General features: G+C 35.4%; 2 protein-coding genes across 3 annotated transcripts in view; both read left to right on the plus strand.

Annotated features, from left to right (window-relative positions):
• Window positions 1–17,064, plus strand: part of LOC145770038 (uncharacterized) — a 96,196-nt gene that overhangs the window by 6,032 nt on the left and 73,100 nt on the right. The gene's annotated exons all lie outside the window — the stretch shown is intronic.
• LOC145771164 (uncharacterized) lies at window positions 713–16,971 on the plus strand. The gene is made up of 4 exons (XM_082582901.1): window positions 713–1,672; window positions 5,815–6,723; window positions 16,337–16,658; window positions 16,891–16,971. Exons 1-4 carry the CDS (start codon window positions 1,488–1,490, stop codon window positions 16,969–16,971), a joined length of 1,497 nt encoding a protein of 498 aa, XP_082439027.1. The 5' UTR covers window positions 713–1,487.

Below are 17,064 nucleotides of genomic sequence, written 5' to 3' on the forward strand. Positions count from 1 at the left end.
CGATTTCACGCTGGTAAAAAACCATATCGATGTAATGTTTGTGAAAAATCATTTGCACAATCTGCTCATTTGAAATCTCATCAGCTAACTCATTCTGGTGAAAAACCATATAAATGTGATGTTTGTGAAAAGTCTTTTTCGCAATCTAGCAATTTGAAATCTCATAAGCTAACTCATTCTGGTGAAAAGCCATATAAATGTGATATTTGTGAAAAGTCATTTGCACGATGTGATGGTTTGAAATGTCATAAGCTAACTCATTCTGGTGAAAAACCATATAAATGCGATGTTTGTGAAAAATCATTTGCACGATCTGGTGATATGAAATCTCATAAGCTAATTCATTCCGGTGAAAAACCATACAAATGTGATGTTTGTGGAAAGTCATTTTCGCGATCTGGTCATTTGAAACGGCATAAGCTAATTCATTCCGGTGAAAAACCATACAAATGTGATGTTTGTGAAAAGTCATTTTCGCGATCTGGTCATTTGAAACGGCATAAGCTAATTCATTCTGGTGAAAAACCTTATAAGTGTGAGGGTTGTAAAAAATCATTTTCGCAGTTTGGTCATTTGAAATCTCATAATCAAATGCATTTTGGCAAAAAAACTAAAAAAACATACGAATGTAGTGTTTGTAAAAAGTTATTTTTACGTAAAACTAATTTCAATCGACACAAACGACTTCACTCAGGTGAAAGATTACATAAATGATGTTCGTGACAAATCATTTTCACACAAGGATCATTTAATTAAACACACAAGACTTCACACCTGTGAGTCACCATATAAATGTGATGTTTGTTAAAAGTTATTTTTGCAATCAATATTTTACAAATCTCATAAACTAACTCAGTTCAGTTCAGCAGGTCTTAGCATTTAGAGGGCGAGATAGGCATTTCTTTCAAGAGCAGGGTTCTGTTTATGATCATGAGTAAGGTCAGCGGCCATAGTCGAAGGGCGCCACTGCGCAATCGATGGTACGCCTTTTGGTGTTTTGCCAAATGCACAGCCACTGCTCTTGAACAGTGTCAAATCGGCGGCTTTTGATTCGAGCCATGACTCTCACCAATTTGCTATACTGGTTGGCCTACTTATATCGTCTGTTTAAATTTTAAGAAAAAAAGTAGTTGATTTAGTTGGTTGACTCTAAACAAGTACAATTAAAATCAGTTTGGTTTTTCACCAGAATAGGTCAATTTATGAGATTGATTGTAAAACATAAAAAAGTTACACTTTGCTACAATGAAGCATATGAATATGATGTTTTTGACAAAGTTGTTTGACCAATTGTTTTTACATCAGCTTAGGAGTGTTTACTGTAGTGAATAACCCATATAAATGTTATGCTTTCGAATTTGGAAAGTTTATCTTTACCTTTTTCATGTTTTTGTTTATGTTCAGGAAAATATTACTTCATTCAGTTGTTTCATTTTAAATAACTGTGGTATTATTAAGTCAGTTTGTAGTTCCCTTTACTTTTGAATATGAATCCACACGAAAGTGTTCCTATGAAGCTTGAAGTTTCTGAAGTATGCGAACCTTATGGAATTATTGATCAACCTCATTTGGAAACTGTTGTAGACACCAAGGAATGTCATCCATGTTTGTATCATGAAGAATTATCTTCCATCCAATCCACTGAGATTGAAATTTTATATGGCAACACACGGTATGCTGTAAACATTTTAAACGTTCAACATTGTCGGTCAGTTATTATTCGATAGTTCATCAGATGAACCATGTTGCAATCATTCTTCAATTATGAGTTGCAAAGTTGCAAGCTACAAAGTAATCTGTGAACACTCACGAGTGAAAGAACATGTAGGCTGCTGAATAGGGTGGTCCAAAAAAAACTTTTTTTGTAAATGTTAATGTCTCACCCTAAAATATTGTTACCATTGATGAGAAAATGACATATGTGAATTTTCATAAAGATTGATTGATATTTAGAGGTTGCTACCGGGGTTCAAAGTTTTGTCGTTTGCCCCCATTTTAACGTTTCGAGAGGATATGATATGATACGGTACAGTAAAAAATACGGTACAGTGCCATGGTATATTGCAAGAAAAATACAGTTTAATAATTACTCTATAGTCTGTTTATAAACTCATGTGTCTGTATTACGAATTATACTAACTGTGGTGTACATGTACGAAATGTGCGACTTTGTATAAGGTAAAGGTGAGTCCCATACTTGAATACAAGCATCGAGGGATGAGGTTCTCATTATACTAAGCCTTCGGCACTAACGAGAGTAGGGTGGCCAGTTCCTTTCTCTCGGCCGCCTTTCATTCAGCAACTACGCCCACCCAATATGTTACACCCTGGGTAGAGGTGGGCGGTGTTTGTCAACAACCAGTATAAGCCGGGAGTCAAACCAGGATTGCATAATTGGAAAGCGAGCACGTCACCGCTGCGACTTTGTAAACTTGTGTTTAAAATTGAGAGACTAAATTGGACATTCATTAACAACTTTACAATACAACAAATAAACTACATGTACAAATGTACATGATGTAAACTAATATACATATATACATACAGGAATTATTGCGCGAGGGTCTCTCTACTGCAGTCTGGATATCGCTGACGGTGATCGGCGACGACACGCAAAAGAAACTGTTTTTGTTCTTCGTCACATGTGTGTAATGTGTTGTATTCCGTGATCAACGCCACTCCACGCTCGGCAATGTCATTTACAACCTTCATTTCACTCACAATTGCTCTCGCTCTTTGATACGCGTCATTGGTCTTCCAGTTATCTGGGTCTATCTCCAAAAATGATGAAGACAAATTCATAGCCTTAAAAAATCTGTTGGTGTTTGATGTAACAAAATCAATGAATGACCATTTTGTTGGAAAACCAAAGACTTGTTGTATTTGGCCTGCCGTCATCATATTCACGAGATAGTTCTCGAGGCAATATTTTCATGTGTGATGGGTCGTTCGACTGGTCCGGACATTCTACTCTTCAAGCGTTTTCAAATGAAATGGTCATTCATTGCTAAAGATGATGTACAATGTGCGTGAACTGACGACGAGGCTTTAAAGCATGTGACAGACGTAGCAGATGCCATAAGAACCTTCGCTAATGAAAATTGTTAATAGAGCAACATTGTGACAACTACAGAGCTCCTTGAGTTGACCATCATATTCTTGGGTAAAGTTCCTCTTCGTGGCATCAAAATCATGGCTCCTGGTGCCCTTCATCGTGCCAGGTGGATGGCGAAAGTCATCTATGCACTCAAAGTTGGGATGTACCGAAAACAGTACACGTTGACTAAAAGGGAGGATGTCGCTTTGCGCAATATCTGTGTGTTTGTTGTGAGAGTGTACGTGAAAGCTTGGTTTCTCGCCCCATCGCCGATTCTTGCACTACCTCAGGATCTCGCATTTCTCAACAACTCAATCAGTACAAGGATATTCATTCAAAGATGGCAAAGGCCGCAGTGAACAAGATGTTGCGTCATTTGTGGTACCTGGGAGAGGAACTTATCGCGTTGGCATTCTTTGATAATTCTGTATCATCAGACACTAAACGGAAGATGGTGACTGCAATAAAGACATGTGACGAAGGAGTACAGCCTAGTAAAAAAGCTGTAATTGGCCACAAAGAAATTGCAGACAAAAGTTTGGAAGATTTTGTTACATCAAATACAAACCGATTTTAAGGCCCTGAATTTGTCTTCATCATTTTTGGAGATAGACCCAGCTAACTGGGAAACCAATGACGCGTATCAAAGAGTGAGAGCAATTGTGAGTGAAATGAAGGTTGTAAATGACATTGCCGATCGTGGAGTAGCGTTGATCACGGAATACAACACTTTCCACACATGTGACGAAGAACAAAAACAGTATCTTTTGCGAGTCGTCGCTGATCACCGATATCCAGACTGTAGTAGAAAGACCCTCGCGCAATAATTCCTATATGTATGTACTAAACAATAAAAACTATTAATACTACAAAAAGTGCTCAATGCCAAGCAAAAAGCTAAGCAGAGCGAATTAAATCAAATATAGTTATTAGTTTATTACTCTCTAAACCCTTGACAGCCTGTTTTAACCTAAAAGGAGGACCTTCTGATGATTACCCTTTTAGGGTAAAACAGGCTGTCAAGGGTTTAGACAGTGGTTCTCAACCTTTTCTGAGTCATGGCCCCCCAGACTGTGGCTCTAATAGACCATGGCCCCCTTGAGTGAAATAAAAATGTATTTGTTTAAAGAACAACGAAACGAAATCAATAAAAACAGTTAACGAGTGATTAAATGATTTAATGCTTTCTTTTTCGTAATAGACTATGCCAGTAAATCAAGCGTATCCTTAATTGTTACGTTACAATCACAAAAGATGATGCAACATGCAGTGAGATAAAACATACGATGAAAAAACATGCTTTTAGCTAGCTTTACGTTACTAACACCTACATGAGTGTTTTTTGTGTCACAAATCTACGTTTCTGTCAATATAATACATGTTATAATTCATTAATGAAGCCTTTTATCGTGGCTCCCCTGAGAACGCTTTGTGGCCCCCTTGGGGGGCCGAGGGCCACGGTTGAGAACCCCTGATTTAGAGGGTAATAACTATGTATGTACTATGTGTATTAGTTTACATCATGTACATTTGTACATGTAGTTTATTTACTGTCTTCTAAAGTTGTTATTGATTGTCAAATTTAGTCTCTGAATTTTAAACACAAGTATACAAAGTCGCACATTTTGTATATGTAGACCAGTTAGTATAATTCGTAATACAGACGTACATGAGTTTATAAACAGACTATAGAGTAATTATTAAACTGTATTTTTCTTGCAATATATCATGGCACTGTACCATATTTTTTACTGTACCGTATCATATCATATCCTCTCAAAACGTTAAAATGGGGGCAAACAACAAAACTTTGTACCCCGGTAGCAACCTCTAAATATCAACCAATCTTTATGAAAATTCACATATATCATTTTCTCATCAATGGTAACAATATTTTAGGGTGAGACATTAACATTTACAAAAAAAGTTTTTTTTGGACCACCCTACTGCTGAAATGTTTTTTGTTGCAACTGTTTATTTTTTTTTCGTTTTAACAATTTGCAACCTCACAAACAACTTCAGCTTATTTATAATGATAATACCGGAAAGTTATTTTAGTTGCATCGGTTGGGTGCAAAATACTGTGTAGCATCACTAAAAAGTCTTCATCATTGGCTACTTTTCAGCCAATATTGATATTTTATTCTTCTTGGCTGTACTCTGTAAAAGATTGAATTATTTTATGAAAGTTTATGGTGGTTTTCCATAGTGAACCTGAAGATTGGCTTCCTTGACTTCTTGTTCACTTAATCCAAGTATTTAACTTGCTAGACATGAAGACTTGATGTGACAATGATAGAATTAGATAACAATGTATTGAATTGGTGCAGTAGGATGACTTACGTCACAGAGGACTGTAGTAGATTACTTTAAAACTGTCTAAAAAGAATCAATAGTGCAGTTCACAACGAAAATTTATCGAAAAAGAGAATACATTACATACGTTTCAACACATTCTTTTCAGACAAAGATAAAATAGAGAGTGTGTAGTTTGCACCACGTAGTCTTGCGGTAAAATCTATTCCACGTCGAGTTGTTGTTGCGTCAAATCAACCTTGGTCAATAGCTCACAGAAATTTGGTTTGTTTAAAATGTCTTGTTGGCCTACTTATATTATACTACTTTTATTTATACTTTTTCACAGCACATCATTTCTGATACCTTCCATGTGCATGATCAGTTTTGTAGAAACGATTAATTGTCGTTTTACCTTTCAGTATGAGTCAACATCAAAAGGTTCCAGTGAAGCTTGAAGTTCCTGAATCATGTGAAATTACAAACCAAGATGATTTAAAATCTGCTTCAGCCACCAAGCAAAAGTCTTTTTCGCAATCTTGTAATTTGAAATCTCATCAGCTAACTCGTTGTGGTGAAAAACCATATAAATGTGATGTTTGTGAAAAGTCATTTTCGCAAATTGTTACTTTAAAATCTCATAAGCTAATTCATTCCGGTGAAAAACCATATCAATGTAATGTTTGTGAAAAGTCATTTTCGCAAATTGTTACTTTAAAATATCATAAGCTAATTCATTCTGGTGAAAAACCATATAAATGTGATGTTTGTGAAAAGTCATTTTCGCAACCTGGTAATTTAAAATCTCATATGCGAATTCATTCCGGTGAAAAACCATATAAATGTGATGTTTGTAAAAAGTCATTTGCGCGATTTGGTGATTTAAAATCTCATAAGCTAACTCATTCTGGTGAAAAACCATATAAATGTGATGTTTGTAAAAAGTCATTTATAAGATCTGGTAGTTTGAAATCTCATACCCTTACTCATTGTGGTGAAAAACCATATAAATGTGATGTTTGTAAAAAGTCATTTACGCGTTTTGGTACTTTAAAATCTCATAACCTAACTCATTCTGGTGAAAAACCATTTCAATGTGATGTTTGTAAAAAGACTTTTTCGCAATCTGGTAGTTTGAAATCTCATAACCTAACTCATTCTGGAAATAAACCATATAAATGTGACGTTTGTGAGAAGTCCTTTTCACAAATTGGTAATTTAAAATCTCATCAGCTTATTCATTCTGGTGAAAAACCATATAAATGTGATGTTTGTGAAAAGTCATTTTCGCAATTTGGTAATTTGAAACGGCACAAGCTAATTCATTCTGGTGAAATGCTATATGTAAATGTGATGTTTGTGAAAAGTCATTTTCACAATCTCGTAATTTGAAATCTCATATGGTAACTCATTGTTATGGTAACTCATTGGTCTTCAATGGTAACTTTTTATCCGCAATACTAAAACATTGGTTTATCAATTTTTGTTATTACAGTGACTAAAAAACATGACCTAAAACACAATAGACAGAACTTTCAAAAACAAATTCTTCTGTTTCATATGCAGGATTTGTATGGTACGACAGTGGATGACTGGATGTCTACCACACTTACAGCATTTACTGCAAAACAAGTAACTTTTAGGATGCATACTGCTACATATACAAATTTTGTAATTTCACAAAACAACACAACAGAACCTGTAATACACAATGAAGAACATTTAACGGTCTAACAGTGTATCATTGAAAGTTATTGTAAAATGCATTTACACTTGGTGGTACATTCAGAAACAGTCCCTGTCATTCACTGAGCAAAGGAAAATATTGCACTCTTCACATTTATTGTTTGTCCTGTTTTCCAACTTTTTAGTTGTGCGTAATTTACACCTTTTTCTTGCACCTGACACATCCTTTGTCATTTTTTGACCAAACAATTGTCCTGAATTGTTATTTTGGCTTTTTTTGTGGCGTGACAATAGACCCTGCGGGGACTGACCTTTACAGTGTTTGTTCTGGTAAATAACCATACGAATATGACCATGTTTTTTTTTCACAATGAATATGATGTTTTTGATAAAGTTGATTCTGCATGCACATAATTTTTAATTTCGTTTTATATGTTTCTCCTGTTTGATTTTCAGGAAAATATTACTTCATTCAGTTGCTTCATTATAAAATAAGTGTTATAAAGTCAGTTTGCAATTTCCTCCAATTTTGAATATGAGTTCACACGAAAGTGTCCCTGTGAAGCTTGAAGTTTCTGAAGTATGCGAACCTTATAGAATCATTGGCCAAAATCATTTGAAAATTGGTGGGTAAATGTCCTCATAGAAACAAATTTTAACTCAAGTACTTTAAAATAAAATAAATTCCTTTTGATTTTTACAGGTTATAAATTTAAAAATAAATTTCATTTGATTTTTACAGGTTTTAAAAATAAATTTCATTTTATTTGTTCAGGTTACGACAGGTTACTTCATCGTTATTGCATTTTGCTTCTTTGTCATGTCACATGTGTTGGCGTCAATCTGCTTTCAATCTGGACATTTTAATTGAGGCTTTGTGGTAACGGATGGAGGAAGCCCTTTGTAATTCTGAGGATTTTTTTTGCAGGGTGGATTATGGTTATAATATTTAATATCTTTTCAGGAATTACAGATTTAAAGTTTTTTTTACATATTAAATTATGGTTATAATATTTAATCGTAGTCTTGCGGTAAAATGTATTCCACGTCTAGTTGTTGTTGCGCCAAATTAACCTTGGTCAATAGTCTCACGGAAATTTGGTTTTGTCAAAATGTTTTGTAGGCCTACTCATATTGTACTACTTTTTATATATTATACTTTTCACATCCCATGAGTTCGATCTTAACGCTAATCCGCTAGCCAATGGCTAGTGAAAATTTGCGCGGACTAGTAGAAATGTTGCAGTACTAGTCCGATTGGCTAATGAAAATATTCGCCGGTGATTCTGACAGCAAAGAGCTTGTTGTCATTGTGTAATATTAATACGTCCTCAAGCTTGAACATTTTTACAAACAATATTTTATTTGACTTTTATTTCGTTTTTTCCCTCTTCTTTGGATTGCTACCTTGTCGTAGTTGAAGACCTCGTGTGCCTCCGTGACCTAAAGACTTATACTGACCCAACAAGCCAGACAGGTCTGACGGTAGAGGCCTAACCAAACGCAATCCATCCAACAGTCCACTTCCTTTGACAGTGAACGAATATTATGTATTGTACCACCCTGGCGAGTGGCGTGTCATCTCGTACTACAGATGCACACAATGTAATACCGGTATTAAAACATAAATAAATATTAAGCACGCCGCATGCCACATTTCTTTTTTATGTTTTAAAATTGCATTGTTTGCGTCTGTAGTACGAGAAGGTGTTTTTGTGCGTATTGTTGCTCTCTTGTGCGTACTGAAATCTGAAAGCCTTTACTTTAGTTAGTTTCAGTCTAAGCCAAAGCACTTATCTTAATACGTCATCAGACAAATCAGTAGACGTCATCAGTAAACTGGTCGGACTAGTGAGAAATCGTGCGGGCCAGTGAAAACGGGGAGCAACTAGTCCGGTGGGCTAGTGAAAAAAAAAGTTATGATCAACCCCTGCGGATCCTTTCTGTTGCTATCGAGTTGCATGATCAGTTTGCTAGAAACGATTAATTGTCTTTTTACCTTTCAGTATGAATGAAGATGAAAAGGTTCCAGTGAAGCTTGAAGTTTCTGAATCATGTGAAATTATTGACCACGATGATTTAAAAACTGTTTCAGCCACCAAGGAATATCCTCCATATTTGTATCAACAAGGGTTATCTTTCATCAACCAACTGAGAAAGAAACTTTAAAGTGCGATTTGAAACTAGTTTGAAACTTCCACACAATTCAAGAGATACAAAGTAATCTTGTGCGAAAAAAACAGATAAGACCTTCAATTCTGTGATTAAAAAACTCACAGTTTAAATAGAGTTTACATGCCTGAACCAACAAATTGGTCCTCGATGTTTCGTCCAGTAGCATCTGAAGCAATGGTAATGCATGAAGATTGAAGAATTGAGGCTACTGAATAGCCCAACGTAGTGAAACGATGTTCGCGTTATAGTGACATGTGCAAAGTGCTTGATTTGGTGTTCTCTTTCCACAATAAGATCAAATTTTTCAGCAATTGAAGTTGAATTACGCGATTCATCATTAGGGTGCAGTGAATTTCACTTAATGTTTTGGATTTTGATTTAATGTGTTGTAATGTTGTCTTTGGGCCTAAAAAATAACCCCGAACATAATTTTGGTTCTCCTTCCCCTAAATAGACCCTCCTACCTGAGGTCAAAAGTCATGCGAGGTCAAAATTGCTCTATCTCCACTTCTGCTGGTGCTAGAAATCTATTTAATGGCTTAAAAGATTCAGAAGATCCATATTCTATCTGTTCTAAGAGAACTTTTTCTTCTATTGCTAGTAGAATTTGACTAAACAGCAAAAATATAGTTGTTGTGGTATTTTTGCTTATACAACATTACAGTTAACGAACGTCAATAGCCAAAATAGTAAATTTCAGCAATTGGTTGGATTGTTCTTTGAGAATAAGTGTATTGAACATCGAAATATTCTTATCTGTAGCATTGATGAGGAACTGAAGTTTGAACTAAGTATGAAGTTAATGTTTTGATGCATTTAAGATGACATTTCAATGGTTGAAAAGCATGAAATCATTGAGAGATACACAATGATACAGTTTTTGCCCACAAGTCACACTTCACACAATAATTATTATTACACAAGCAATCAAAATTTAACTTGAGCATGAACTATCCAGCAACAACGGGAAGGCTGCGAAGGGACCACCGACTGGTCTTCAAGTCAAGCAGCACCTATGAAAATCCCATTGCTTGAAAATGAAAATCCAACTGCACTTTTAAACACTCAAAAATGTCACAAAACATATTGCCTCCCTCATATTTAGGTCCCGGCTATGTCCCTGGTAATTATAACGAAAAAACAAGTGGTTTTTATGCAATCGTATTCTGCAGTAAAATTGCTTTTTGGTGTTGAAAGAGGGCATCAACTTCCGTCATTTGAACTTTTTCCGGATCACACTATCCCATCTTTCGAACCTAGCCACAAGCCACATGCATGGAAGCTTCTGTTACGAGCTTCACATGACGCTCTACAGCTTGATTGTGGCATGGGTGATCAAGTTCAAGCTTATTTGTTTTGAAATTTTGTATTGCATCGTCATTCATGACTTTGGTTACGGGAGGTTCTGTGACATGAATTTCATCAAAATTTACCATCTTGTGATAGAACTCGGCGTTGATATTGATCTCCGGTATGATAAATTTTCGAACAGTTACTCTCCTCTCTGCAATAGATTTCGCCTTTGCACTTTCATCATCTGGGGTCATTTCAACATCTTTGCTTCTGCGTAGCGATAGCACAATATTGACAACTTGCGATCGAATTGTATCATCATCGTCAGCCATCATCGAAAGAAGAATGTTTTCGGGGTGAGCTGAAAATCCATTACATATCAAAGTTTTTGATGCAATGTCTCTTGCTTGCTTCTAGTGAAATTGGTTGATTCGTTTGAGCATGCGAAAATAGTCATGGATGATGCGAAAATAGTCATGGATGATGAAACTAAAGACTGGCTGCTCTCTAGCAGCCTTCCAGTGTAGTCCGGGAACATCGTGAATCTGGGGTGGTAAAAGGATAGACCCTCGGCCCCAGAAGCTCAGACGACGACGACGACGAGTTACTTTATTTATTTTAGAGTTAAGCTTGACATCAAACCAACTTAGGAAGTACAGTTTTAAACAAAATTCTACCAGAATTCTCAAATTTTTGCTCGGCTTTGTTTGGGAAGTGTAGTATCTCAACATGCAAATTGCAAGTGTCAACCATCTTGCATGTGACAAGCCACCTACTTCAAACTGTGCTAAGTTATTGTCAAGTTTTCCAGATATGACAGCCAAACAAATTTAGTATGCATAAAATTGATCGGAACTCAAACTTTCCATAACTTCTTTTGGCAATTGAGGAAATTCAATAGAAGATAATGGCTTAACCTTTAACATACCAAGCCTAGCTCACCAACGTCGTTTACCAAGGTGGGGTCCTCCAAGGACCCCATCGTTTCTATTGCTTAAAGTATACAATATACAGGGTCATCGATAAATAACGTTACAACTTCAAACAACTGTATTTAACAAATGGTATATAATAATTGAGTAATAAACATATGATATTATTGTCAAATAAATATTAGTAATAATAAATAATATTAATAATAATAAATATTTAGGAAAAAAAAGTTTTACTCAATGCGTCGGCTATTTGCGTCGATAACAAGTCGGAGACGCTTCGAAAAGGACCTGCAAGAGTCATGAATAACTCTTTAAGGTATTTTGGCTCATTGTTTTTTCAGATTAGCCTTCAGCGCTTCCAAACTTTGGTGGTGTTTAGTCGAAACCCTGCTCTCCAGGTAAGACCAGATGCCAAAGGCTAGGGGGTTCAGGTTAGGGGATGAAGGAGGCCATTCTTCCTTGGAAATTAAAAACGACAAATTGGCTGAGCCAGTTTTGCGTTATCTCACAATACACACAATCAGTATACCGGCACACCAATGCTCAAGCCAACTTGTAGTCTACTTTCTTCATCCTTACTTAGATTACAGTTTATATAGCTAATGTAACAAAGGAAGATTGCTGAAATTGTAAATAAAGCGGATGCCATTTTTATGACACTGTAACAAACCCCTGTTTTTACCCCAAGTGTTATAAAAACTAGAATTTTAGTCTTAGCATCACATACAATATAATATATGTGTTTCTACAAATTACTTAGACAAAGGATCATATTCATAAACACACAGTTCAATCACTGTCATCTCATTCTTTTGCACTTGTCACAGTTGTGTAGGTGACTCGGTGCTGTTCACAAACGAAACGTTTGCATTTGGAGCATATAATGTTAACTTTTCTATCGTTGTTTCAAGGACATTGAAAACATCTTCCTGTCTTCCTTGTCACTAGATGCCTTGACTTTGAGGATATATTTGAAGCTTCAGTGTTTCGAGCTACAAAAACTCCCATACCTTCAATAGCTCTAACGATGTGAAGCTGAAAACCAGATGGATTTCATGCTCTGCGCAAGACATTAGGTTTCGTCAATTCTTTGCCTAACTCCATCAAGAAATAATATCCTCGATTAGATTTTCTACTGTTCCAGTCTCTGTTTTTGTGATATAGGAATTCAGGGTTCCAATGTCAAGCACGTTCATAAAAAGTCGGAAAGGCCATCTTGACATTCGTCTGGCACAAGAATATTCACTCACAAACTTGTCTGCATCATCCACTCCGCCTTTTGTGCGGTTATATTCAAGTATCATGTTGGGTTTCTTGTGATCTTCATTAGACAGTGAATCATCAAGATACTGAGAAGATAGTAAACGAACCGTCTTGTGTTTTTAGGCACATAGCTTACAACTGACAGTTTATCTGAAAAGATAAAATTTGACGATAAAACATATCGTCCCTTCGCATCTTCCATAACTGCAGGAATATCTGACTTTTTGCTCAGTATTCCTGTCTTGGTGATATTTTTCTGGAGCAAAAATTCTGCAGTTGGCACTGATGTAAAAAAATTATCTGTGGTAACACTTCTTCCAGTTGCAAACAGTGATTTCATCATGTCACACAGTACACACAACCCGACGTCCTTGATTTTTCTCTGGTGCACTCCCAGGAATTTTTCCAGTATAGACTAAGTCAGGGCTTCCCAAACTGGGGTTCGCGACCCCTTGAGGGGTCGCGTAACGAACTTCGGGGGTCGCAGAAAGTATACAAATTTTACACAAAGCACTGCATATTAACACTTAGGCTATGTGCAAGATCCTGTGAAAGTTATTAACTTTATTAAGAGTCGTGCACTCAATAGCCTAGGCTATTCGTATTTTGTAAATTTAAACGTGGATGTCAAAACTAAAGCCAATGCTTTAAAAAGTTATTAGTGTTAAATAATTAAGTCGTGATTTTTCCAACGGAAAAAAGTTTAGACTTTGTCCGCCGTTTTTGTAAAGACGTTTTTGGAAAGGCTTTTCGAATTATGCTATTTGTCAGGTTTGCTTGAAAAAGAGGAACGAATTTAATTTGTCCTTCCAAGGAGAAAACATCCATGTTGCTACATTGAAATCTAAAGTTGGAGTGTTCATCAAAAATTTAAACATCTAGAAACAAAAGATTGAAAATGATTTATTTGAAATATTCTAATTTACTAAAAAAAATTTTGGCTAACAATGGCGTGGAATCAAATCAAACGTTATTGAGCCTTTGATTATCGACACTTGTCAAGACTGTTGACAGAGTTTAAAAAGAATTTTCTTCTAGAATTGGACAATATCAACTTAGATTGGATCCAAAACCCATTTGCAATGCAAAAACAAAGTAGGCCTACCGAGCACCTCTCTTTCAAATCTCAGGAAAGAAAAATTTGCAGATCTATCTTTTGACTCTAAGTTGTGGCTTGAATTTTCTGGAAAAAAGGTTCACACTTTTTGGCTTAGCCTAACGTTAGAGCGGAATATTCACCATTACATGGCTTAGCAGTAACCGCACTCCTGCCGTTTGTCTCCACGTATTATGTGCGTGTCAATGTGTTCAATGTTGATAAAATACCGTTCCAACGGAAGTAACATTGAAACCGCTTTGAGACCAGCATTGACAAACATCGAGCGATGGCTAGACTTGCTTTGTAGCAGAGAGTAGTCACACCCATCAGGGCCATCACACTAAATGAATGTGCTTACTTTTTGGTTTTGTTTCCAGCAGGCTACAAGAAGTAAAATAGGCTTCGAGTACGGATAGCTTGTTTTTAGTTTTCGTTTAAATTAAACCTTTCAATAAATATCACAAACGTATATTTCGCATTATTTACCCCAGGGGTGTGCAACCATTATTACAGGAGGGCCAAATATAAATAACTGGTTGAAACCGCGCGCCACACGTTTATCATATGATTTCTAGTAGTTGCAGGCACAAAAAAGTAGTTATTTTGTTATTCATGTTATTCTTATGGCATTATGAGGGGTTATCGCACGTTGCACACCCCTGGTTTATCCTTTTAACCATCGTTAAAAGGATAAACCAGGGTCGCAGAAAATTTTAGGATTCACTGGTACAAAGTTTCTTTAGGGAGAGTAGAGCTATTCACTGTTTCACTGAATGTTATTTAAATTATTTTATGAATGTCACATGTTATATTTTTTCTGACGCTAAATTAAGTACTGTATTCTGCAGTGCTTTCAAATTAACAAAATGTTAGAAGCTCCTATTGCTAAGAAGGCAAGACTGAGATATTATCATGAAATTACCATTCTATTGAAACAATATGTGCATGATGTTTTGTTAGAATAAATTTGTATAAATAAAATTTTAAATTAAAATTATGTGTATTCAAGTTGTTAAGGCTGAGTGGGCAAATTAAGAGGGTTTGCTTAATTAGTTAATTATGTATTATTTTATTAAGGACTAAGATTGAACACGCCAGATTCGATTCGGATTCAGCACCCCAATTCGGATTCAGCACCCCAAAATTACTCTAAATCAGTTTTCAAAGTTCATAGAGCAAAACTCGTGTTATGTTAAAACAAGGTATTTATGGAGTATAGGGGTCAAATTCCTGTATTTTTAACTGCAATGTGGAGGACCTAAACATTAATATTTTTTGCTGAAACTTCATATTATTGCTATTTCAGTGAAACTTCACCATTGAAAAAAAATAATACAAAAAATATGAACATTGGGGCACATGACGCACCCTAACCTGGGCTATGGGCTATTTAGGAAATATTAAGCAGTTGTAAGTTGTGACCATTTTGATATGCAGGCCTTGAAATAGATGGCGGCCATGGCCGCCTGAACTTTCATTAACGACCGCCAATGCCGACCTGTCAGTTCTACATAAAGTAGATAGGCATAAGGCATCACAACTTGTTCCTTTTGTACTTTGCTTCAAAGAACGAATCATAAATTATGCTGTCTTTAATTTTTAAGGCATCTTAGAATATGCATTTGCATTGTTTTATTTTAACTGGATAAAATTTGATGGCAAATGTTTTTCATAAAAAAAATTTGTTGGAATAAATTCTTGTACTTCAGTTGGCTGTGCAAATTGTTCATCGTTCTACCAAGCATTTTTTGGTTTATCAGAAACTTATTTTTAGAATTTGAATTTTCTCAATATTTAAAATAACCAACTGATTGAAATATCAAAAATAAACAGAGAAATTGAATGTTTTTTGTTCCAAATCCAGCATTTAGGTTATTGTTGATCAAAATAAAATATAGTTGAACATCATTACTAAACATGGAGGGTAATATTTTTAATTCAATTGAAAAGCAACTTGATTCATACACTAAAGGGGTTTTGACCAGCAATAGGTGGTCAAAACTGCCCGGTTTAAACCAGGTTTTAACTGATCAACCCTGGCCATACACACGTTAGCCCTTATCAAGTAACAACAAAAATAACTGCTTATCATATCTACAATGAAAATGAATAAATGATCTAAACACTGAATTGAAAAATGAAATGCAAAATGAAATGACAGAGCATAGGAGAAAGGCACATCACATGGCGCTTAAATTACGAGAGGCAAAGACGCATCATATGACGCATCAAGAAAAGACGTTGAGTAAATAAGAAGCACCTGAAGCAAACAACTGTGTATTGAGGCGAGGATTACATGATTTTATTAGCAAAGCCTCGTGGATTTTAGTGTCGAATTCGGTGGAACATTTACGCATAATTCTAAACGATTCTAAACAATTTGAAATCTCGTAAGCTAACTCATTCTGGTGAAAAACCACATCAATGTGATAATTGTGACAAATCGTTTTCACTCATGTATACTTTGAATCGGCACAAACGGTTTCACACTGATGAAAAACCATATAAATGTGATGTCTGTGAAAAGTCATTTTCACAATCGAATCATTTGAAGTTTCATATGCTAACTCATTCTGGTGAAAAACCATATAAATGTGATGTTTGTAAAAAGTCATTTGCACGATTTGGTGATTTGAAACGTCATAAGTGGACTCATTCTGGTGAAAAACCATATAAATGTGATGTTTGTGAAAAGTTGTTTTCTCAATCTGGTAATTTAGAACGGCACAAGCTAATTCATTCTGGTGAAATGCTATATAAATGTGAGGTTGGTGAAAAGCCGTTTTTGCAATCTAGTCATTTAAAATCTCTTATGGTAACTCATTGTGATGAACAACTACATAGTTGCGATGTTTGTGAAAAATCATTTTTACGCATAATAATTTAAATCAGCGCAAACAAATCACATACCTCACCAAATCACACATCCAAAATTCTAACAGTACGTTCTAAGACCTTGTGAAATATATATTATAAATTAATAATATATTATGTTATTGTCAGGAACTAGTTTTTTAGTAGTTTTTTACATGTATGCCTATATTCAGATCAAAGTAACTATAGAAATATTCATGCACTTTACTACACGAAAGAGCAAAAAGCCTGTGAAAGTTTCAAAATGGATTTAAGTGAATATGGTTACACACCATTTTAGTTTAGTTGTTAATTTATTTTAAAATTAGATTCAACTTGTGCTCAAACTAAAATTATACATTGAAATT

The sequence above is a fragment of the Aplidium turbinatum genome, chromosome 5, assembly GCF_918807975.1.
Source record: "Aplidium turbinatum chromosome 5, kaAplTurb1.1, whole genome shotgun sequence".
Classification (NCBI taxonomy): Eukaryota; Metazoa; Chordata; class Ascidiacea; order Aplousobranchia; family Polyclinidae; genus Aplidium; species Aplidium turbinatum.

Bases quoted from the DNA above. Each gene is read 5' to 3' on its own strand.
- LOC145771164 (XM_082582901.1), top strand. From the start codon at position 1,488: ATGAATCCACACGAAAGTGTTCCTATGAAGCTTGAAGTTTCTGAAGTA. The intron at 6,724-16,336 runs TGAAATGCTATA...GTTTCACACTGA, and splicing joins CACAAGCTAATTCATTCTGG to TGAAAAACCATATAAATGTG. The intron at 16,659-16,890 runs GTAACTCATTGT...GCCTATATTCAG, and splicing joins GTCATTTAAAATCTCTTATG to ATCAAAGTAACTATAGAAAT.